The following is a 24,733-nucleotide window of genomic DNA, read 5'->3' as shown; positions in this document are numbered from 1 at the left end:
TCCCATGGGATCTGCTTTGAAGCTGAAGCTCTCACTCTTGAACCTGACACATACCATGGCACCTGATGGAGTGCACGTACAAGTGCAGTGGGAACTGCCTGATGTCATTGTGATGCCATTTTTGATTGTCTTTGAAATGCTGTGGTGATCTGGGGACGTTCCAGAACACTGGGAAAAGACAAATGTCAGTCCTGTCTTCAAGGAGGGCAAGAAGGAGGGCCCTGGGAACAGCAGGCCAGTCGGCCTCACCTCAATCCCTGGGAAGGTAGTGGAGCAAATAATGCTGGAAACCATTTCAAAACACAGTAAGGACAGGAAAGTGACTGGAAATAGTCAGCATGAATTTGTGAAAGGGAAATCACGCTTAACTGACCTGATAGCCTTCTGTGGTGTGATGGCTGGCTTGGCGGTAGGGGGAGAGAGCTGATGTTTAGCCTGGCTTCAGTTAGGCTTTCAGCACTGTCTCCTGTAACATTCTTACAGACAAACTGAGCAGGTACAGGCAAGGTAAGTGGGTTGGAAATTGGCTAAACGACTGGGCCCAGAGGGTTGTGATCAGTGGCTCAAAGTCCAGCAGAAACCAGTCACTACTGGCGTATCCCAAGGGTTGATACTGCACCCAGTACCAATTAACCTCTCTATTAATGAGCTAGGCTATGGGACAGAGTGCACCCTCAGCAAATTTGTAGATGATACAGAACTGGGAGGAGTGGTTGTTATGTCAGATATTTCTGCTGTCATTCAGGGGAACTTCAACAGGTTGGAGAAATGGGCAAATAGGAACTTCAAGATGTTCAGTAAAGGGACACGCCAAATCCTACATACAGGGAGGAACAACCCCATGCACCAGTACTGAACACTTCAGGAGCTGACTGGCTGGAAAGCAACTTTGCAGAAAAGACCTGGGAGTCTTGGTGAACAAGTTGACCATGAGCCAGCAATGTGTCCTTGTCATAAAGAAACCTTACTGCGTCCTGGGCTGCGCTGGGAGAAGTGTTGCCAGCAGGTGGAATGAGGTGGTCCTTCCCCTTTGCTCAGCCCTAGTGAGGCCACATCTGGAGTGCTGGGTCCAGTTCTAGGCTCCCCAGTGCAAGAGAGAGATAGGCATGCTGGAGCAAATCCAGCAAAGGGCCATTAAGATGATTAAGGGCTTGGAGCATCTGACATAGGAGAAGAGGCTATGAGAGCTGGGATTGTCTAGCCTTGAGCAGAGAAGGCTCAGGAGGATCTTATCAAAGTACTTTAATACCTGGCAGGAGACAGTAAAGAAGATGGAGCTAGACTCTTCTCAGTGGTGTCCAGTGACAGAACAAGAGGCAACAGACAGAAAGAGAAATATAAGAATTTTGTTTAAATATAAGAAAAAGTTTGTTTACTTTTTATTTGAATGGTAACTGGGCACTGGCACAGGTTGCCCTGAGAGACTATGGAGTCTTTATCCTTGGAGATATTCAAAACCCTACTGGACATGGCCCTGAGCAACCTGCTCTAGTTGATTCTGCTTTGAGCAGGTGGGTTGGACTAGGCAATCCCCAGAGCTGCCTCCCAACCTCAGCAATTCTGTGATTATGCAAGTCCTCCTCAGTGGCTGTCACAGGACCCTTTGACAACATCTTTTCCAAGACACAAACTAAAAAGAAAGTAAGCACCATCAGCATACAGATGTTAGCAGTAAACAGCTGTCCCCTGGGACACCTAGAGATCTAAACTGATCTCCACTGTTTGAAAGTTTAAAAAGAGCAAAGTGAACAACATGCACTGGGAAGCACCAGTCCGTAACCAAAAGACTGGAAAACTCTTCTTTGCAATGCAGTGTGACAGTAATGTGATGGGCAGTAGCTCTCTGTCATTGCGAGGGTATATTGAAAAGCAAGGTACAAAGAGAACCTCAGGAACCCAATTTACTACTTTGCTTCTTTAAAGTCTCACTTCAGGTTTACCTTAGGTAAACCAATACCTTACGTGAAGTAGAATACTAAAAACAAACCAAAATCCCCCACCATCACCACCCCAAAAAAATGGAAAGTAAAGCTCTAATTACAAATAAATAATTAACTGTCAAGCAGAATGTCACAGAACAGGATTGGTATGACTGGAAGATGTGTCAGAATGGAATTTCAGAAAAGGATGTAATTTCTTTCTGAATCTCATGAAACAGACCAAAACACCTTCAGCATAAGTGCTGTAAGTACATTTGATTCAACCTTTATGCTGAACTATGGAAATGGCCAGGAATATTTAGCTATGGCAAACATATTATTCCTTTTGTGCCCCCTCCTTACACACCGTGCTCTCTCCACAGCCCAGTCATCCAGTATAAGTCAGTTGTCTTGCGCAGAACCTAACTCAAATTCACTATTTTCATATGTTCAGAAAGGCTCTTAAATATACTTCTGCACAGGATCCTCTCACCTGCTTACGAAAGACAGCTACTGCCCACCATTAAAATAAGAACAAAGATAACAGAAATACTGGGAAAGCACATTCCTCTTGTTTATCCAGTACATGTTACATTGATTGTCTAATTAAATTGTCATTTTCTTTGGACAAGACACATGTGCAGAGGAGCACACAATTTCAGTTTCCAAAGAAAGACTGAAAAATGTCAAACTGGGAAACAAGTCACATACACAACTCCTGGTGCAGGGGATCCCTGAGTTGCCCTTTACCTGCAGTAGCTGCAAAGCTTGCTGTGCTAGGTCATGAATGTCATTTTGATAGCTACACAAACAACTTCAAACAAGGACGTATTGTTATATATTCATTAAGCTGTTGCTGCAGCTGGATTAGCTTCAGACACCATCTGATCTGCAGCCCTGCCAGAGAGCCACTGCAGCAACCCTCAGCCTGATCCTATGAGGCACCAAGGAGCCAATCTTACTCACACTGAAAGAAACGGAAGAATTCCCATTTACCGCAGTAAAATAGGTAAGATCCTAACTTTCAGTGCTTCCACTAACACTGTTGTCGTTCAGTGACTCGTGTCCTTTATGTAAGCAGTAGGGATTTTAAAAAGAAAACAAAACCCCAAACCCTCAAACAGAAATAAAATCCTTGATGTAATACCTGAAAACCTAGTTGCCTATCTAGCAGAGCTGACACGGCTACTCTTAAAATGACTGGATGTTTCCTCTAGCAGCATAATGTCAGCACTGCCACTGTTCCCTTCAAGCAAGAGATTTTCATTTACTTACCTTTTCTCTAACAAATATATTCCTGTAACAAATCTAGAAATAACAAGATTTCTAACTGACAAATCATAAGCCTTTATTATTTTCCCGTTGGCTTAAAAAATAAGAGGTTGGTTGAAACAGTTCCAGTTCTGTGCATGCGTCAAGATCAGAGCTTGCTCTTAACACAGAGCCACCTGCTGACAGCCAAGTATATTGGTATATAGAAAATAATGGATAGAAAATACGCAAGTCAATTTTAACCAACAGAAACCTTTTATTCCTACCCACGTTGAATTTGGACTGCTGTCTCTGTTTTTTAGAAAACAGCAGATCTTGGCAAATATTTTTTTCTGGTTCTTTATCTGTATAAAAGGCTTTGAGGGAGAGAAGTTAAAAAGCAGGTCATTAAAACCAAACATAACTATGCAGCAACCCTGTTGAATCTTTAAACATTTGTAAACCCACACAGATACTACACATGACATTTGAGAGAGATGCCTTTTGGCAGTTACCAACACTTCTGGATTTCAATTTCAGAGGTGGGCAAATTTCCGTTCATCCCAATTCTGTTCAGTAGTGAAATGGGCTGTCAAAGGCAGAGGGCAAACAGCACAGTATGATACAGCATATCTCTGACCAGTGTCCAGATCAAGAATGCTCAGTGGAGCAGCTGGCTCTGAAAAGACTTACATTTGGAAGTTTTAAACTGGCCTGTTTTCGGACTGGTTATTCAGTCTGTTCTGCCTCATGCAGCTGGGGACATTTCAGATGCCTTCACCTGTGCACAACTGAGAGGCTATGACAAAACACCTGCATTCAATCCCTTTTTAAAGCAAACAGCCAGTGCATGTGCTGATGTATTAAGTGGCAAGTACATATGATGGCTTAAGGCCATGCAAAAGCAGATTATTTTCTGCAAATCCTGAAGACTGTGTTTGTTTCTTTCTGCTTAGAGTTGTATGAAGAAACGAGCGGGGTGCATACACGAGACCCTTAGGTGTCTATGTATTTCCTTCTCAGGGTTGTACAGAAGCAGTCTAACAAATTCTGATGCGGTTACTGATCTGGCAACATTTGATCCCTTTCCCTCTTATTGCCCTGAAACGTCTCCAGTGTGACTAGGCGGCTGCTGCCTGGGGCTGCACCTGGCTGCCTGGCCACCCCGCACCGCCCCGCAGCTCGGGGATGGCGGAGCTGTAACTGGCCCTACCGCGAGCCCTGCCCCGGCACAAGCCCCCTTCCCTGGAGCTCACCCAGCCGGCCGTGTCGCCAACAGAGGGCAGTCCTACACTGGGATGGCCTCGGTGCCCCGCACCCACGCGTGCCCGTGGCGCCCGCTGCATGCGTACCGGCGTTCCCCATCCATCCCAGTCCGGCCTCGCTGTGCACCTCTGGCACTGCCGATGCGCTGCACTACAGGAGCACGAGAGCAGCGCTGTAAATCCTTGCCCTATGGCTCTCCTTGAGCTCCGTGAGAGGAATTAATTTCTGTGCACACACCTCTGGTTAATGCTTGCATAGCCACGCAGCCTCTGTCAAGCAATACACAGGCACTGCATACTTAATGCTTCTGGGCTGTTAAGGGTATGTGCCTTAGGATGGAAGGGCTAAACACATAATCTGAGACAGGATTCCTTCTAAGGGATCATAGATCTACATGTACCCACTGTAAAAAGCAAAATGGACATTTGACACTGATAGGGAAGAGTCAGCATCACACAAAAGGAATGTGCTTTGCAGAAAAGACAATTAGATATGAACAAAGTTAATGTGTGGGAACAGGGTACGGTGCTTGAGTTAGATCTGTGAAAATAACATGAAATACAACCAATCTCTACAAGGTTCTCCCAGGGACAGCAACAAGTTTTAGACCAAGATGACAGATGGGCCTAATAAAGTGTGTCTCAAAGTGGAAGCAAGTAGGCAGCATCTGGCAAATCTCAGCAAAGATGGCCAAAGCCTTTGCAAGACATTTGTAGCCAAGAGCCTTTGAGAATCCAGTCTGAGCAGATCCAAGCTTCCAGGCCTGCACTCAGCGCAAATACAGCTTGCTCATTGACCTCCTCCAGGGGATGGAGCTCAGAAGGCAGCCAGAGCACACATTTCAGCCAGATCCCTCATCCTTATGCTTTTCCTAAAAATTGAACTTAATTGGCATAAAACTCCTTGATTTAAAACAGGATGATATTTTACCTTGGATATGCTTATGGCAGTATATTGTCCATTTAAAAGTACAGTTTGTTCTTTCTCCCAGTAGTCCCCCAAGAGTGACAACATCATCATTGCTTTCTTCTTTCTTTAAAAACAAACAAAAAAAAAATTCCAAAATATTCAAAAATGATGAGTAGGCCAAAGTTTAGCTGAGAAAGTTGTTGAGACAAGAGGCCTTGGCTGAGTGCCCATCAAAATCAATATGAGTCTTTCCATTTACTTAATGGACATTGAGCCCTAACTGAAGGGGGCAGGGGGGAGAAATCTGTACTGATTACCCACTAACAAAGAAGCGTTTGAAATAATCTGCTGCCATCTGTCTTTGTTTTGCTAACCCACTCAGCTGGGCCTGAACAGAAAATCCGTCAGATGAATAGAGAATTAACTACCACAAGAACTATCTGTTTGCGTTTCTCACCTTCCACAAGAACTATCTCTATTGACCATGTGGAAGGTTTCCTTGCATAATTCCAACAAATTAATGTTTTTATGAAATTGAATGAATGAATTTATGAAATTCATTCATTGGAATTCATAATGAAATTAATTGAAATTACTTATGAAATTAAGAGGCTACAGCTGTTACGTAAGTATGTATATGTATCATGCAAGTTATAAAAGTAAGTAAATTTCTTCAGCCTCAAAAAGCTGTTATAAGATTTCTGTTGTGTTCAGAGGGGCCAATAACATTATCTGGGTTTGAGGGCAGAAAGAAGTTTAAGTCTCCTTTAATAAAAGATTGGTAACATTTCGTGTCATTGCTCAACTCCCTCCAACTATACGGACATGGAGCTGATTATAGGAATCTAATGCTATCTCACACAGTGTTATATGTATATATGTCTACCTGGGGGAGAAAAAGGTATGACACCATGGAGATGAGAAAAGCTATAGAGGACCAGATTAATAGATCTGTTCTAACAGGAGGACAAATCCTCTTTTTAGAGTAACCACCTATAAGCAAGAGTACAGAAGCTTAGCAACAATCTGATAAATCAGTGTTCAGTCAGCATTGCAGAGGGAAGGAAGGGACACAGTTGGCTGCTTGTAAAGGGGATGTGAAATCTATTTCCATGGGAAGGAGCGGCATGCTCAGCACAGTCTGCAAGTGTAGTGACTCCAAGCCAGTGGGACATACGTATGCAAAACCACCTCAGACTTTTGCTCTCACTGCAAATACAGAATTGTTTATCAAGCTCCTAACACTAGCAAAATAACTGGAAATGTAACTTCCCCGGCAACTCTTCGCCAGGCAATCATACCACACAGAAAAGTTACAGCTCTTCTTCAGATTTCCTCTAGAGATGATTACTTCAACCACATTTACATTAATCCCTCTACCAGTTGATCAAGAATGGATTGTTTTCCATCAGAGAGTGTAGAGGAATGAAGCTGGGTTAATCAATATTGATAATATACAACCGTGGGTTGGCTTCAGGGGCAGTGGGTTGGCTGATGTAGATAAGGTGCAGCTGTGGCTGGTTAAGTGAAGTGGTTGAGAGTCAATGAAGAGAGAGCAGCTGAGGAAGAAGCAGAGAGAGAAAGTGTGCCCTGGGTGAGGAGAGACTAGAAGAAGGCAGCAGAGGGACTGGCATGAAGAGTATGCTGGTATGAGGTGGTAAAAGGCCTTGTTGCAGCCGGCTAGTTTGGAGAGTGCTGTGACAAGAGAGCACTATCCTTCGCCTAGGATGAAATAGCCTCTTTCTAATTGTAATAAGTTTTCCTGAGGCCATCACAATTCATGATCAACCTAAGATGATCTGTAATAAACAGATCTTCAGATTCCAGGGAATTATGTTGGGTTTAGCCACCCAAACAATAAATACACATACAACTTGAGGCCCTCAGGATGTTTTGGGGTACCTTTGTAAAGCATCCAGAAGATTTTACAGACTCTGACTCCAAAGAAATCCCTTCCTAATTTCAGATTTGTAAAGACCCAAGCAGTAGTTATATTTTTTTCAGCATACTATATTTTACAGATAAAATTAAGATTTCATATAACTTTACAGAAGTTCAGTGGCATTTCAGAAGAGACTAATTTACATAACACACATGTCCAAAGGTGACAAAACAATGATGAAGTATTTAACCTTGGTGACTCATGTGGAAGAAACTTGTGATCACTGCTGCATGAATGGAGCTGTAACCGTGAGTTTTTGAACCTTGTGGAAGCCAGCAGAATGACTGACATCCAGACTCATGCCTGCCCTTTGGCTCCAAAGTTACTCTGCAATAAGGCGTCACAGAAACAGAGTCATTCTCAGTCACTCATCATGGGAGTGTGGGTGAATAGGACAGCTGATATTCCAGCTCTGGGTGTGTTTAAGAGCTCTCTTATCAGATCTGCAGTCGCAGTAATATGCCCCTAGTACCTGTCAGAAAGAGAAGGGCTCAAATGTGACCATGAGATAAGGCTGGCAGCCCCATATCCTCCTTAACGTGTTCCACTCCATTTCAGAAACTAAGCAAGATCAGGCTGGGTGCTACTTGGATGGTAGACCACCAGGAAAACATGCCCAGTTGGAGCAAAGTGATAAATGGCGTGATTTCTCAAGAATCATCCAGACTTATTCTCAATGCTCACCTACTCTAGCCTCACCACAAGTGAAAGCGTGTGATAACTTTGTGTTCTGGAGTGTCTGACCCACACTAATTGGGTTTGTCAGGCATATTACCCAATGGTCAGAGTTAAAACCAGAAAAGCCAAAGCTGAAGGGCAGACAGGCTGGGAGACAACTACACCGGGTCAGTGGGGGAGGCACAAACAGAAGTCTGAGGTTATGGAGTGGGAGAGGACAAGGACTTTGGAGCCAAGGCCACCACAGGCAGGAAGCTGCAGTTAAGTGGTGGTAGAAAGCGAGGGCTGAACGGTGAGGCCCACTTGTTCAGTTCTGGAAAATATCATCCTTACAGCGTAAACCCATTCCCCTCCTGCAGCCTGACCCACCTGAAGGCACACCTGAAGGAAACCAGTGGGTGTTGGGTGCACCACAGACCAACCCAATGGCTAACAACTACTGCTGTTCCTAAGGGATTATAAAAGACAGCTACACACATAAGAAAATAGTCAGAGTATAAAAAAAGAACTGTTAGAGTCTGAAAGCTGACTGGATATTTTGCAGGAATGGGCAGAGAGGCAGGCCAGCTCTGGTCGGAAGGCATTTAGCTCCTGAGTCAGGCTTGGACTCCAAACTAGCTCTGACAGTCGCTTGACTTTGAGAGGTCTCACAGCTTAACAAGAGCCTTTTTATCCAGAGTGAAAGTACCTGAGCAGAATTTAAAAGTGGTGAGTCATAGCAAGTAAGTCGGTCTGTTTCAATATGCGATCCCTAAAAATTTCCTAGTAGAGTTGCTTTGGAAATTTCACGTCCACATAGGTTACTGTGTAGCACCTATGAATCTAGTTCCTGTTTGTGTACCCCTTGAAAATGACTGATCAAGCTCATAGGTCAACACATCACAGGCTAAAACTCATTGATTTAAATGCAGTGGGGCCCTCAGGAAGGTCGCTCATTAATCTGTCTATTATTACCTTAGTCTTTATATTTTGGATAAAAGCAAAACACAATAATTGTTATTTTTTATTAAATGATGAAAGCATGCCACATAAGACATAAGCTAGAGATACTCCTTGGCTAAGAAGATTTTTTAAATCTACCTTTTTAGTTAATTAGTGCTGCTACCAAAGAAGCGTGAACTCACAGTTCAGTCTGGGGATTGGTATTTCTGGAGTGTTGCCTGGAGTCTGAAGCTCTTCAAGATCTGCTGTAGAAGTTGTTACATGTACCGCTGTGCAGTTATGGGACAATTCCACCCTTGATAGCTTCTCATTTTGTGGCAAAAAGCCTCATGAAATAGAATTTAGATGCTTATAAAATAAAAAATTGTATTTCTTTCTGAATAATATTTTCTTTTCTTCCTGTAGGGAGCATCACTAAACAGTAATAAACTGTAAAAATGTCAGAAACAAACAAGCAAAAAAAAATCAACAGTGATTTAGTTTTATTTGGAGCTTATACATTTTTGAAGTTGCAACCTGAAATGTAAAATAAGAGTTCAGATTATCCTTGGCATGATCAGAATAAAGAAATATTGATTTCCAGTACATTATCTTCAATAATGAATCTCATGGGCAACGTCTCTGCTTTTCATTACTGCTGTCACAACGAAGCTCTCAATAAGTCAGCTTTCATCTAAATGCTGCCCACAAATTTCTGCAATTCATTCAAACATACAGTATGGCAAAGAGGGTAAATGAGGGCAAAGCCTGAAGTTCTGATTTTAATATCCTGTCTAACTATAAAACATCTAAATTTAGATTTCTGTTCAAAGAATTTCACACCACTGAAATACTCTTGGCAGGGTATTTTTTCCCATGTATACAAATGTGCCCATCCATCAACTCTGTCTTGATCTTATTGTTAAAATTATTGAAAACCAAAAGAAGAAAACAAAACAAACAAAATACCCACCCATGAAATCTCATATAAAAGAACCTTTTTCTGGGACTGTTACCTCACTGCAGTTCAATCAGGGCTTTCAGCTTGGGAACTTTGCCTGCCACAAAGCCATTTCCAGCCAATTGCAGAGGATTTTAATTAGTACCAAAAAATGTTCCCGGCATCTTCTGCATGGCCTTGCGGAGCAGCGAGATCACCTTTAGGAGGAGCCTCATTCCCTCTTATAAAGCTAATAAAAATATTTGGTGACTCCTGCAAAACTGTTAGGCATTATAAAATAATAGTTTCATTAACAAAGAATCTGAAATAGATGGAAAATGATAGAAATCAACCTCATGAGATCTTTCACTCCACAGTCTTATCTCAAAATAATCAGCTGAATCTAAGCCTTCTGTGACAAATACTTGTCTAATTTGCTCTTAAAAACTTTCAGTGGTGGTATAGTAGCACTTAATATAAATATGAAGAATGAACAACCAAATTTTTGACATGAACAGCCTGACAGAAATAAAGCAGAATCAGAGACAGTGGAGATAGAAACCTGCTGAACAGCAAAATCAGTTCAGAAAAAAATACTGTTATTTTGAGGACACAGTGAAGAATAGAAAGTTGGGTCGCTATGGAAGGCATAAAAAATAATTAAATTTACTTAGGGGTGGTCACAAGAGTGGTTCTAACAGCAGTCAGGATCACCCTTAGCCAAAAATAGGAAAGGGCAGAAAGACTGAACAGAAGGTTAGCTTCTGCAAATCGAAGCTGAGCCTTGTAATCTATTACCTTTGTTGCTAAGGCTGCTGTACCTCTGCACTCCCCTCTTAAATCAAGGGAAACAAGGTACAGAAACAATTTATTCTGCATTAATCTCACTCATGTAATTTGTCAGAGCTTTGAGAAACAGAAGGAACACCCAAACAGATCCTTGGTGGTGTCCTGATTTGTCTTCAGTTTGAATACTGGTCCAAGAAATGCCTGTGTCTAATTGACTTCACATCTTCAGCAGGCAACTGATCCCAACACCTAACAGTTACCTTAGAGTTGAAATGTTTCTTAATGAACAGCTTAATTCTCCTTTCCTACAGGATATGCCCCTGTAGGCATAAAGAAAAAGTAATTCTATTCTTCTTCACAGTGTTCTCTACAATCATTGCAGCCCATGATTCACATCTCCACTCAGTCTTTTTATTTCCCAAACTATACAGCCCATATACCATGTTTTGCAGATCTCGATCATTCCCACTTTCCTCTGTGTTTGTTGCAATTTGTCAACTTTTTTCTTAAAGGGTGGTAAGGAAAATCTGGTCTGATACTGCGCACTCACCAATGTGAAATTGCATGCAAAACTATTTCAAGTGCCTTCTCCTCCCTGTTAAATATTCCATGTGCAGACTTTATTCATAGCAATGTGACCCCCGTGAGGAGTGACTTAAGCAAACTTTTTTAACATGAACTGCAGTGGACAAGTAACATGTATGCAGTCAGTCACTGCACCTCAGCAAAGGGGCAGAAAGACAGTAATTTAGTAAGAGGGATTAACACAGTTGCTTATTTAACTCCACCTCTAGTGTTCACTCCCTTCAACATCAGCCATGTACTTTGTTCCCTGCATGATTAATGTTTTCAGTGATGACTGAAGCAAAATGTTGCTAACTATTCTGGCCTCCTCACCTCAACCTACGGTTCATTTCCCCTCCCTGTAAGAGAGTGGGATGATTCTGCCTCTTACGGCTGGTGTCCTTATACTGAATGTTATCTTGTCACATCCCTTTTTAACGAGATCTCATTTTTTGCCTTGGCCTGCCCATCTTGGCTTGTGTTACTGTCTTATACTTTTCCTCAGTAGGTTCTGCACACATCTTATTTGCACGCTGTCTTACTGGTGTTTAAAGACACTCCTTTGCTGAGATGCCCAGCTCCTAGGTCGGTGATTTTACCCATCTGATGGTTTTACTGCTGCTTGCTCAGTAAAAAAAGGGAGCACTAGCGTAGCTTGTGAAACCACAGGTAATACCCTCCTCTCCTTACAGATCAGAAAAGACTTCAAAAGGACATGTTTTTCCTGTTACTCCTAAGTCAACAGCTGTGTTTGTATAAGTTATGACAAGCAGTAGTGCTGCTGGAGGAACATGTCCCTGCCTTAGAGCTGTGGCAGCCCTTGCACTGGCTACGTCATCGTGGGGGGCTGCTTGGCAGTGACTGCACTGGTTGGATGTCTCTGCAGAGACCTCTGGGAAGAGGCATGCGACTGGAGGAAAGCTAAGCTTCTGCAAGGCCAAAATTTCCACCTCCTCCAGACATTTGTGACCTGGCTTGTTCAGAAAAAAAGTTACTACAATTCCCATATGGTTTCCAGGGGGTACTCTCCCTTCTTTTCCACACAGAGGGGTAGGAAGAGACAGACCATCTGACAAAACATCTTCTCCTTCTCCTCTATTTTCTACCTCCACAGCAGTGAAAGCTGCAGTGTATACACAAGTTTTTTAACATTAGATAAACACTTGGTAAGAATTCCTTACAAACATGCCACTTTGCATAAATAACTTCACCTGTGGCCCACAATCAACCACAAGACACAAATCCGGGGGAAAACAGGCAGTTTGGAGTTCAGCGCCCAGAGAACTATTTTCTGTTCCCCATTCACCACCCTCCATGATGTATTGTCAGGGACAAATTGCAGAACCGTAACAAAATTAAATGTCATAGAAAACAGGAAAAGAAAGGGTTAATGTATTAGGTGGGTGTGGGGAGGTGTGTGTGTGGGGGGGTGTATGTGCCCACACACCTGCAAGCCCTAAGTAGCCTGAGGAGGAAGAGATAAAAGTCTGGGCTCAGCATCTCAGTAGGAAGATTGTTGGTTTAAGCTTTGCTCTGAGGGAAGGAACTATTTACTCCACTAGGCTGTGAAAGAGATGGCATCCAAGAAAACAATTTGCCCTGGACTAAAAGGTTAGTTGTTTGTTTTTTAATGGCTTATAAGGGCCCTAAAGCTGAGGACTGAAGGCATCTGGCAGGGGTCAGCCTGCCTGCTAGAGAAGCCTGGAGAGTAAAGAAAGAAACGCTGTGAGTGGCGCTCCCAGCCCTTGACAGGCTGGCACAGGAAAAACAATCCAGGTAACTACATATTCCTGACCCTGGGGGTAACCTGAGTGCTGGGGCCTCTGGGGTCTTTCCCTGGTCCGAAGTGACCGTGTTTCCTGGGCCAGGCTGTTGCCCAAGAGCCAGGTTCTGAGGCTCTTGGTTATGTTTTCCCTGGTTTTCCTCTGTTTTCTGATTGGACAGCTCTGAGAAACAACTTGGATTCAGAGCCAAAAAATACTGTACTTGTGCCCACAGGCATACATGAAAAGGAAAGCTGCCTTTGTACCTGCTCGGTAAACAGAAGCTGCTGCTCCCCTGCCTGTAGGAATAACACTGAATGCCTCCACTGAAGCTATGGTATACATTAATCCAATCCATAAGCTTATTCACAGGCTCTAAAATCGGAAGCAGAGACACTTAATCTGTTGATTTGCCCTAACGCTGAGAGGCTTCAGAAGAGATTGGCTTCCACTGTCGCTATACCAGCTGTAACTAGCTAGTATGTGGTACGTAACTCGGACACCGAACGCAGTTCTCCTTGCTCCTTTGCCAGGTAAATCATAGGGCAAAACGCACCTACAGAAACGTTCCTTCCTAAGCGCGCCGTCCGGCACCTGCCATCGCTCCCGGTGCCGGGGCAAGCTGTAAATCCAGCCGGGGCTCAACGCCGCCGTGACCCGGGGGCGGGGCGCCCCCTGTCTCGCACCCCCCGCCCCGCCCCGCCGCCCGCTCTCGGCTCCCGGCGCCGCGGGGCGGGGCCGCTCCCGCACCACTTAAGCGCCGCGGGCGGTGCCGCGGCCGGGCCGGCCATGGAGGCGGTGCGGGAGTACGTGGGCTCGCTGGCGCGGTGAGTTGCGGGGGGCGGCGGCGGGGCCGGGGAAGAGCCGGCTCCGCGTCGCTGCGTTTGTCGGCTCCGGCTGTTCAGGAGCGAAGGGCGCTTTCCAGGCTGGGCGTGAGGGCTGGTCGCGGGGGGGCGGGGGTAAACCTGATGGACGCGGGGTGGGAGAGGCGGGCGGGCGGCTCTCGCAGCCTTCCGAGCCCCGCACGAAGGGCTGCCGAGGGACGCGCAAGCAGAAGCGTTGCGGTTTGAGCTCCTTTCCCCGGTGCGGTTGCTGGGATGCGTTCACCTCTCGGCAGGTGTGCGCAAACAGCCTGAGCGTCAGGTGCGGAGCCTCGGTGTAGTTGGTATTGTCACTTGTACTCGGTGGCAGCGGGCACCGCGTGCTAACCACATCCATAGAAGTACAGTTCTGTACGCCGTTCAAAAATGCATCTACTTCTAGATGCGGTTCTGGTATCTCTGCAGCTAATGTTTTAGCGGGGAAGGAGAGTCTGCAGCCTGGTCAGACCCTGTCTGACTAATTTCTGACTCCCTTTTTTTGCTTTGCTGTTACTGCTGTTGTCATTTGCCTGTGAACTCTAACCTCAAAACCAAACCGTGCCATATTCTGAAGCCACTCGTGGTTGTGCAACATTGATTTTTCTGAGTGAGGCTGAAGATAGTTGCACCACATTTTTAGGCAAACATATGAGGCATACTGCAAACAAAGATAGTGAAATGTATGTACAGGGCTCAAGGGAGGCTTTTAATACCTGGATTCAACAACAACAAAAAAATTCTCTCCCACCAGCTGTGAAAATATGCTGAATGGCTAGGGCAGTGTCTGCGCATCCCTGTAGCAATATTGTAGTTATACCAAACTGGACAACACACTAGAGTTTGAAGATATTTGCTCTTTCAATTATAAACATTCTTGCATTTTCCACTGACATAGCATCCTTCACTCTTCTAGGGAAGAGTTATGGATTGACTCTTTTGGCTTCAAAGAATAGTAAAACAGGAGTGGAGTTGTCTCTGTCTAACATGTCACTCAACTTTCTAATAAAGCTGACTGTACCTCAGTATGTTCCTTTCCACCACTTATTTCCTGACTTTGATTGTCTTTTAATAGGAAGTTTTTTTTGGTAACTCCAGTCTATCAGAGGATTTCCCTGCATCATGAATTGGCTTGACCGGTTTCTGAGGACAACTGCAGCAAAAAGGGATCTTTCTAGGAGCCCTGAATGTAGGCTGTCCTGTTTGAGTCTGTGGCATTTGAGGGGGAATAAAGGAAAAACAAGCTTTCAGCAATAGCATCAGAAACTGAAGGGTTTATACTCTGTTTACCTGGCTTTTTTTTAATCACACTGGCTTTTGTTTCCTAGTAAGTCTCATTAACTGAAACCTCAGCCTGCACTGGAGCCCAGACTTGCTTCATAAACAGACTTGGTTTAAAGATTATATTGATTGGTTTTATTGATATGTAGGTGAAATGGCATCAATGTTAAATAACTGTTAAATGAGACTTTGGCTTCTGTTAAGTGACTGTCTGGTGGAGCTAATGGAAGTCCTGTTTTATTATTCTTTTTGGGTTTGGGGGTTTTTCTGACTTTTTACATCTGATAGAGCTATGCAACAGTGTGAGGTGATTGATCTTTAATCCTGAAGAAAATGCTGCTCAGAGCTGCAAAACATGGCTTGTATAGTTGGCTGTGCTAATGCTGGAGGTGAACTGTGTTGGCTCAGCCCCTGCCCATGAGTTGTACACCTAACGCTGTGTATCAGGATGTATGTTTTGGCTTTTTTCTTATGCTTTGTGTTTTGTGAATGACAACTCGGCTTAAGGAATGGGAAAGAAAACTGTTCAACAGGACTGGCTTTTATTGTCCTCACAAAAAAAAAAAAATTGTCTTGGCAGTACTGTCACATATACCACTTAAGTAGCTATTCTATGTGCTAGTTTTCAAGTGTGCGAGAGGGAACAGCAGGTAACTAGCTCTGAAAGCATTGTCTCTTGAATCCTGAGTGTTGTGATTTCTAACATCAGAGTGCCCTGTGAAGAGGAGTCACCAGCCCCAAGGTAGATGAGCAGGCTTTGTATCTGAGGAAAAGACTTGAGTGATTCACAATGGGACCTGCCCACAGACCAGTGGGGTAATTGGGAGACTTAAGTCAGTGAAGAGATTAACAAACATGCCCTGTCCTAGTATGCCTTCCTTTTGTGAAGCTTCAATATCTTTGTCAGTGCTACTCTGTCACCTTGTCTTCCTCCCTGGTCTTTACCCTTCTCCAGGAGGAAAGTGCTTGTTAGCCCTTTAATTTGAAACAGTGCCTGTGTCCTGAAAACCATACTGACTGTTCATCGTCGCAAGCTTTGTTACAAGAAGGACAGACTTCCGCCAGCTGTATGTATATATATGCAAACTGTTGAAAGCCTGGGACCTAATGGTTAGATAGTACTACCAAGAAAGTAGTAGCTTGAGCTAGAATAAAACTGTTGAACATCCCCCTCCTTTAAAAAACTAAAAGCTCCAATAATGCTGAGGAGTTTCTGAAGAAGGTAGACTTTGGTGTACAGAGGAAAGGCAATAGCTCAAAGCCCTGTAGAAAGGCAGTTCAGATAGTTTCAGCAATTAATTTATTTTCTGCTTTCAATCTGACCAGTCACAAAAATGACTTTCTGCGCATCCCAAGAATATGCCTAAAGACCAGAGAAGAGGATTGGAAAAAATAGTTATTCTCCCTAATTAATGTGGACTTGCACGAAAGGTGTGACTGGGATGTTATTAGTTGAGTAACTTTATACCATTTCATCATTGTTCTAGGAATCCCTGTATTCATTCTCTGGCTGCAGAAAGAAACTGACATTTCACTCCCTCCCTGTGAAAGTCTCCGAGAGTAGACTTTCCTACATAAAGTTGACCTTTTATACCTATTTGGGAGAACAAATGGGGGTGCATCCCTTTCCCACCCCCTGTGCCATTTGGTATTAAGGAGCAAAAGGTATACAGGTGGTAAAGTCCAGGAGTGTGGGAGACAAAATATTGTCTCCCTTCTTAAAAGACTTCTTGGAGATCAGTCCTTTCTGGGTGTTGTGTGGAGGGTGATTTTTGGCAAGCTGGCTATTGAATTAACCAATGTAATGTGGCAGCAAAAAGCTGTTGCTAGGTGTAGATGGGAGCAGGTCTGTACCTTGGTGTGGGAGTAGGCAATTACCAGTACTACGCCCTCAGTTTTACCTAAAGGAACCTAAACAGTCACTATTAAAACATGTGATTGCCTAGGAAAACTTCAAACACTTTTAGGAAGTGGTTTAAATTCTTCCAGCCTCTCTGGTGGCCTGCTCCAACACAATGCATTTATGAACTTTGATCTTAATTTTCATTTCATTTAACTACTTTTGGTACGTTAGGGCACAAACGAGTCTTGTTTTGTGATTTTTTTTTTCAAAACTGGTTGAAGCTTCATAGGCTGTAGATACTATTTAAAAGATAAACAACTTGGCTGTTTGAAAGTCAAGCATAACTGTATCAAAAAGCTCCGCTTGCATTCTGATGCAAGGTGGTTTGAATTTGGGTAATAGGCTCAGTTTCCTAAAGCAAACTCATTTCTTCAACTAGCTGAAAGTAGTCTTGTGTGTTATCTCATTGAGTGCTTCTCTTGCAGGTAAAGAGAATGACCTAAGTGGCTGAATGCAGCAAGAGCTGCTGCCTTTCTAATTCAGTGTTAAAACCTGTCAGCCTCACTGTAACCATGACCTTGACATCAGTTGAGCTAGGGGTAGCCCACATCTGCTTGAAACGTTCTTAATTTCAGAAGTGTTTTCAAATGTCACTGGCAAAAGGAAGTTTAGATATATGCCTGTAGGGCTATGTAGTATTTAGTTTTGAAAGCAAGTTCCATGAGTCTAATGTGACCTGTGAATTACTTGTATAACGCGCTTACATCAATGAACTCAACAGTCCTACTTCTCACAGTACTTGACATGACTATTTTTATAACTATGCTGAATTTTTATTTGTTGTAGATCTTTGGTATCCATGGGAGCATCTGTGGGAGCAGTAACAAAACAGACCCTGTTCCCTTCTCTCATGCCTGCAGGGCGACCCTTCCGCGTATCAAATGCCTCCAGAAGCAGCCGGAAAGGAATTGTTGCAAGCAGTCTACAAGAGCTCATCAGCAAGGTATAGCAAACATTCCTACTCTGGATGAAACTTATAGTGAAGTACGGTATCCCAGAAAGGCAACACACAGACTCTTGTTCTTCTAAAAATCATTACTTGGGAAGTTCAGGAGGATGTCAGATAAGCCAGTCTTAATATGAAATGATGGCCCTTTTTTGAATGCTAAAGTCTACTGGTTTTTTGCAGACTTTAGATGCCTTCCTTATATCTGCTGGGATAGTTACTCTGGTTCTGGAGGAAGATGGCACAGTTGTGGACACAGAGGAGTTCTTCAAGTCCCTGGATGATAATACACACTTCATGGTTCTAGAAAAAGGACAGAAATGGACCCAAGTAAGTGTTGACTACCTCTCTCTCACTTAGATAGAAGTGAATGGAAGAATGCCTGTGGCCGCTGTAATTGTTGGGAAGAGGAAATAAACTTCCCTTGAAGAAGGCAAGGTATCAACTCCTTGCTAAGCTTTCCTGGAGGACAAATCAAGTTCTTCTTTTTTATTGTCCCTTGCTTGGACATAGACCTATTGTCAAAAATCTGCCAAGAATTGAAATTAAACATTACAATGGAAAAGAATTACAGGGAAAATCCGCTGCTTTTGGAGAGCTTCAGAAATAACATCGGTTTTGAGCCTTTTTGTAACATAAAGAAAATAAGGACTTTGACTGCGTGAGGTAAAAAACACGATGTCTTTTAAAGATTAGCTTTTTTTAGGGGGGGAAATACCAAAATTAAGTCATGTAAAACAAGTTTTGCCTTGTGAATGCAGTAATCGTTTAGTGAAGGTTAGAAAAATGCCTGTGTTTAGTCTTGGAAACAGCTGAAAGATGTCATTAAAACCTGATGTTAATCTACATGCTTCAAGATATTTTTAAGAGCCATTAAGACTGGCTAGCTTTAGCCTTCTGATTGTATCAACTTGGTGTTCAATTTGTGGTTTGGGGGGGGGGGGGGAATAGCCATCTATTAATGTTAATAAGATAGTCAAATTCCTAATTGTCTTTCCATAGGATAGTTGTTTCTAGAAAGCTAGCATTAAAATTTCTTCTACCAGGTGCAGAGCTAGCTGAGGAGCTGTAAGCAGGTCTACCATTTTTCTGTTTGTACACAGATGGCTCAATTGTGTGGCCCTGTTCTCACAGTCTCCTGCTGTGGTGTGGACAGTTTGCATATTTTTCCCCAAGATACCTCACTGGTTTATCAACCTGCTGCATCTGGGCCCCGAGCTCCAAAACCAGAATAAAAGTTGCAGCCAGAGTATGACTCCACGTTGCTCCTTTCCTCTCTGCCCTGTGTCCTGTCTGACATGGCAGCAGAACAAGTTTGAACGTTGCCCCCTCTTCAGGTTGTGCTGAATGACAGCAGGAGGGCTGCTGCAGCTTCACAAATCACTGAAGTTGTAGCACAAGCGCTATCGTGCTTTAACCAAATATTCTGGGTGCTAGTGGGGGTGGGTGGGATGGGAGGGACATGACACACATGCTACCAAGAATGCCAGCTACTTGTACATATCCAAAACTGTTGTTGATAGGGGGCCCTTTTGCTGGAGCTCAGAGGCTATCAAAGTAAAACAGGCATAAAATTGCTGGCTAATGATATACTACAGTGTTTAACTTGGTCTGACTTATCATGGCACTGTCTGAGTGCTGGGGTGACAAGTACAAAAAGTCTTACACAACCTTATTGCTTCATTTAGCATGCAAAAAACAGCTTGGCAGCTGCCAAGTGGTTAACCTTGAGCACAACACGCTGAGCAGACAGAGTATCCCATCTACCCACTAGATGTCTCTATAAATATGGTTTGTCTTTACCATTTTCTTGAAGCAAGTGATCCTGAAAGCCTCACTGTCAGCCCTGAAGCAGACAAGTCCTGCTTTCAATAAAGGAGGCTTGGATTTAAGGTGGAAGATGACTTTCCATGTTCCTCTTCCTTTGTTTTTTCTCTTAAACTCAGTATTAAACCCCAGGCCTAATCAGTAGTGGTTCTCTCCCCATCTTACTACTTTAGTAGGAAGAAAGAGAAATGTTAAGAGCCAGGATTTGAAGTCTGGACCTGACTTTTCACAGGTGTCATCTTTGCAGCTGTCTCTAAAGAGTTCTCATAAGTAATGTATTCCTTTGTAAGCAGAGGAACCTAATGTCATCCTAGTTGTTTGGTGGCCCGTTTCAGTACAGATTAACTGTGCTACATGAGCTGGCAACTGGAACATACCAGGATACTTAAACGGCAGGAACACATTACCTGTGGCTTCAGTATATCTGAAGAAAGAACTCAGGAAAGAAATATTCAGGAGGTGCTATGTCACTCTAGAACTTCTGTGTCTGTTTGGAATAGCCTCAGAAGCCTGGTCAAGACTTGAACAAAATTATATAAACTATACACTTTTTTTTTCCTCTGTGCTAATGCTCTTTAATTTTGGTTTAGAATTGATCAAGAGCTAGCCCCAAGACTGGAATAAGCAAGCTCTTTCTAAAGAGCTGCGCTGTTAATGATTGTTTCACTTAATTTCACTTTGGTTCATGGTAAAAACTGTTGTTCCCTCTTTTTAAATTAGACAAGAAATGGAGTTGCTGCTGTGAGACAAAAGAAGAAAATGGGAGTAGCTAACATCACGTTTGATCTGTACAAGCTGAACCCTAAGGATTTTATTGGCTGCTTAAACATCAAGGCAACCTTTTATGAGATTTACTCTGTCTCATATGATATCAAATGTATGGGAGCAAAAAGCATATTGCGGTAAGTGTTTCCACTATGGATCAGGTGTATGCGTTAATATAAAAACTGTGTTTGCTTATTGCTTCTGTGAAGCAGGTGTATTTATAAACTTGGTATTTTTACTAATTCTTACATACTGGCTAATATGCTGAATCTTCCTTTGTAAGGTGGATAGCTGACTTGTAAAAGACTTACCATAGCTTTTTATGGTGGAATCTTAAATTTCCTCCAAGGCAAAAATCTTGTCAGATTGTGTTTACTGCAGAGGTTTAGGTAGTGTCTTTGTTTTCCTGAGAGAATTTCCCCAGATTTCTCTGACTCGTTTGAAGAACACAGGAAACTGAGGAAGAAGCATTGGACTCTTTGAAGGGGGGACTTCAAAGGGATGAAATGAAAGGAATTTGAGATCTAATGCCAAGAGATCTTAAAGCTTGCTCAGGCTTTTCAATACCTGGCTGCCAAATTCACCACCTGAGCTACATGGAAGCAAAGGAAAATGGAAGAGAGATGACATAGTCTAAATGTCTTAATGTGAATTTGTTGTCTGTAGTAAGACTGATGTCACTGTTTCAAGCTAGCTGTTCTCTAAGCAAACTAACAGAGCCTATCAAGGCCCACTGTGTCGTGCAGGACTAATCTGTGGTGCGTTGCGAGTTTGATAGAACTGGCTGTTGGGAAATGCTGTGTTATGCAGGGGCAGAATAATACCTGTCCTTTCCACTGCTTTCAACAGTGTGTTGAAAGTCTGTGCCTTGTCAAAGCCAGCTGTGTCCTACCCTGGTTGAAGAAAACTTGTAAGTTCAAACACCTTCCCAAAGGTGCCATATGTTGACAAGTGTTTAAGCTGCAGCCCTGAATTTCTTTCTCAGACCTTCCAAATTCTAGTTGAGACACAACAGTGTAGTGTTGCTGCATCTTAATACTTGAGGAACAGATCTGCCTGTACAGAACAAACAGATGTACATGCCAAAAGTGAGGCTTTCACTTCCTCTGAGCAACTTGTAGTCTTTAGTTTGAAGTCTTCATATAGTTCCTTGTCTCATGATGCAGGTATTAAGTGTTGTAATGCTAATCTTGTTCCCTGTCTTTTGGCCTGACTGACCTCTTCCACTCTGCTTAGGTGGTCCCTTGCTTAATCTTTCAGGCTACAGCTGGTGTGATCATAAATGAGACTCGTGCTGCAGTGATTATCCAGCTATATACTATGCCTTCCTGTACCAATGACTTCCTTAGCCTTTCTTCAAAGCAAAGGTTTACCCTTGAACAGCTGCACTGATCTAGTTCCTATGTTTGTCAGGTCTCTTGGGCCAGAACAAATTTTGAGTTCTGGCTATCTACTATGGAGATGAGTATCAGCACTGTAACTTGCACTGCTAAGGAGAGTTTGAAGTGACAGTTCTGTCTCCCTGCCAACACAGGGCAGCTGGTGAGAAAGAAGTGGTGCCGGCAAACAGCTGAAGTAGCTGTGGAGTTCTTTTGGAAGCACTGTTATGTTAGAGTTGAGCTGTAAGAAAAGTGCCAGGGTCAGGTTGGGAAAATAGTCAGCTAGGAAAGAACAGGGGTGACAGAAGAGATAACCTTGGGTACTCTTGAACACAACAGTGAGGTGGCCTGTCTCAACTTGCTGTTGAAACTGGAGACAATGTTAGGTTCTTGTAGTCCCTGTGCTAATGAGTTCCAAATTAACTCTGCCCTCTCCCTGAGCCTGCTTGCAGAGTGTGAAGGGAAGGGACTGTAAAACACTGCAGTTGTTCATTGGTGGGAGGGGCTCAAAGCTTGCCAGATCCTGGTTAGTGTATTTCCCCTAATGGTTTCTCCCTGTAGTGTCCAACTGAAGGATTGAATGTCCAGTTCAACAAATAACTTGCTCCATGGCTTAAGTGACAACTGCTCTGGTGTGCAAGTGACACACTGCAGCTGCTCAAAAGCTGGGTACCAGGTGCAGCTTTCCTTACAACTGTAAAGCTCTTTGGCCTGTGCTGTCTGGTGGAGGAAAGGACATACTGAAATGGCACGTGTGGGAAGCACAAATAAGGGTACAGTGCTTTTCAAAGGCTTCCCAGGCTCTGAGTACAAGGTGTTCTGCTCTTTTGAAGCATCAGATTTTGACTGCAAACCTTCTTTCATCATGGGGGGGTGTAATTAATGTTTAAGAAGAAGACTTTGCCTTCTCTGTTAGAGCTCAAAGGAGAAGTAAGTAGTAGCAGAGGGTTCACAGCTGCACGTTTTCTCAGACAAGAATTAAGATTATCTTCCCCCTTTTTTTGCAGAAGAGGAATGCTGGTGTGATTCCTGCATCTTCAGGAACTGTTCCCTTTCCACTTTTGGAATGGTTCCAGTTCTTGTGCCACTTCCCCAAAGTCTCAGCTTCATACTTGTGAGGGCCCACTTAACTTCTGGGGGATGAGGCTTGAATATATAGCTCTTGGTACTGATGTCCCTGTTGTTTCTTGGAGAATGGGAGGAAGACACAGCTATAAGTTGAATAAATGACCATCCAAATACAATGATCTCTTTTCCTCTACAGTCCTGCAGTGATCTGCAGCTTATATGGTAGACCTCTGATGTAAGCACGTGATCTTAGTTTATGGATCTGTACTGATTCTTACACGGTATTATGTATTCGAATGCTGGTACTTCCTAAATCTTTAAAAAAATAGAATAGCTGTGAACTGAGAATTCTTAAGGCTTGCAGCTTGGACAGCATTAATTTGCCTGGCTTCACTTGTTTTGCTGCTGGGCATCCACTGTAATATGATTGCTCAGCTTCAGATCTAATCAACTTTGATCTGTAGCTTGGGGATGCTGGCAGTGTTATACTAGTAAATGGCCTAAAAGTGAAACATGAGGTGGATTCATGCTGCAGGAATGCTGCTGGGCTGTCAGGCAAAGTTGTCTTCAGTGGTGCTCTAGTAGTTTGAGTGATGTCTTTGCAGAAGGCCTGTAAATGGCTAACAAGATGACAGCCTGCTCTGTTAAATGTGTTTTCTGATCCTGCCAACATGTCAATGGTTTTCATCAGTGGCCACAAGTATTTTTTTCTAATGATGGTACAAAAATTACTAGCTTCTGAGAAGTGAGAAGGAATGAGAGTTTTAAATATATCTACCTAATTCATCCTAAAGGTGTTGTGGGTGGGGAGAAAGGGGTAATGTCATCCTGATACTGATTTTTGGTTTGTTTTTTTTTTTTTCTAGGAAGGTGCTTCAGCTGATGTCCCATGCAGCACAAATAACTGGACAGTTTCTTCTGTATACTGGAACATATATGTTGCAGTTGATGGGTGAATATGACGAAGATGGCGCATGTACAACAACATCAAGGCGGCAGTAGTGAGCACAGCTGCACTTCTGATACCGGATCCTTTTGCTTAGACATTTTCTTGCCCAGTTTTGATTGTAATGATGTTATAGTAGGGGGATGTCCACTGATGTGAACTAACATTTTTCCCATTTGGGAATTCTTGTAGGCCTTAGTCATAAAATAAGTATTGGGTGTTCACAGGCTCTTAACACAGCAAGAGGATGGGTGCCTAATGTCTGAGAATTTGGCAGAAGGAGAGAGGGCAGGTTTTTGCCCCAGCAACACCAAATGGAGACTAAGTATACTTAGAAATTGCATGCTTTGTAACCAGTGGAATATTTCTTGCATTGATCAAAACGTAGTTTGATTGGGGTGTTTTTCGTGGCTGTCTACTTGCCTTCTGAACGGACTGGGCTGTAAGGTGGAGGCACTGTGGGTTTTTTGTTTTAATCCTTAACAGTGCCCAAATACAAAGAAGGGAAGAAATACAAATTGGTGCCCAACTGGTATTAGGGTACAGAAGGGTGAAGTGTACTTATTTACTCCTGCTAATAATAGAACTACACAATACAACTGAATCTTGGTCCAGTAACTGACTACTTTCATGAAGTCTGGTTGGAGAAAGTACAACTACTAAGCAGAAGCTTAAAACTTAGCCTTGTTTCCCTTAAAACAACTAACAACATTTCATTATATCTCTATATTTTTCTTCAAATCTACAGAAAGTTCAGGTTAGTGTAGCTGATACCAGTTGAAGAACCTGATATATTTAATGGCTCTCATATCCAGTTCT

General features: G+C 43.1%; 1 protein-coding gene across 1 annotated transcript; it reads left to right on the top strand.

The window, feature by feature from the left end:
• Nucleotides 1-13,674: 13,674 nt before the first annotated feature.
• Nucleotides 13,675-24,403, top strand: CIDEA (cell death inducing DFFA like effector a). The gene is made up of 5 exons (XM_040586492.1): nucleotides 13,675-13,769; nucleotides 17,770-17,926; nucleotides 18,113-18,259; nucleotides 20,477-20,658; nucleotides 23,835-24,403. The coding sequence occupies exons 1-5, from the start codon at nucleotides 13,732-13,734 to the stop codon at nucleotides 23,968-23,970; spliced, it is 660 nt and encodes a 219-aa protein (XP_040442426.1). The 5' UTR covers nucleotides 13,675-13,731; the 3' UTR covers nucleotides 23,971-24,403.
• Nucleotides 24,404-24,733: the final 330 nt, after the last annotated feature.

The sequence above is a fragment of the Falco naumanni genome, chromosome 3 (genome assembly GCF_017639655.2).
Source record: "Falco naumanni isolate bFalNau1 chromosome 3, bFalNau1.pat, whole genome shotgun sequence".
Classification (NCBI taxonomy): domain Eukaryota; kingdom Metazoa; phylum Chordata; class Aves; order Falconiformes; family Falconidae; genus Falco; species Falco naumanni.
The sequence above is the reverse complement of the archived record's forward strand: the minus strand, read 5'-3'. Positions and strand labels throughout refer to the sequence as shown.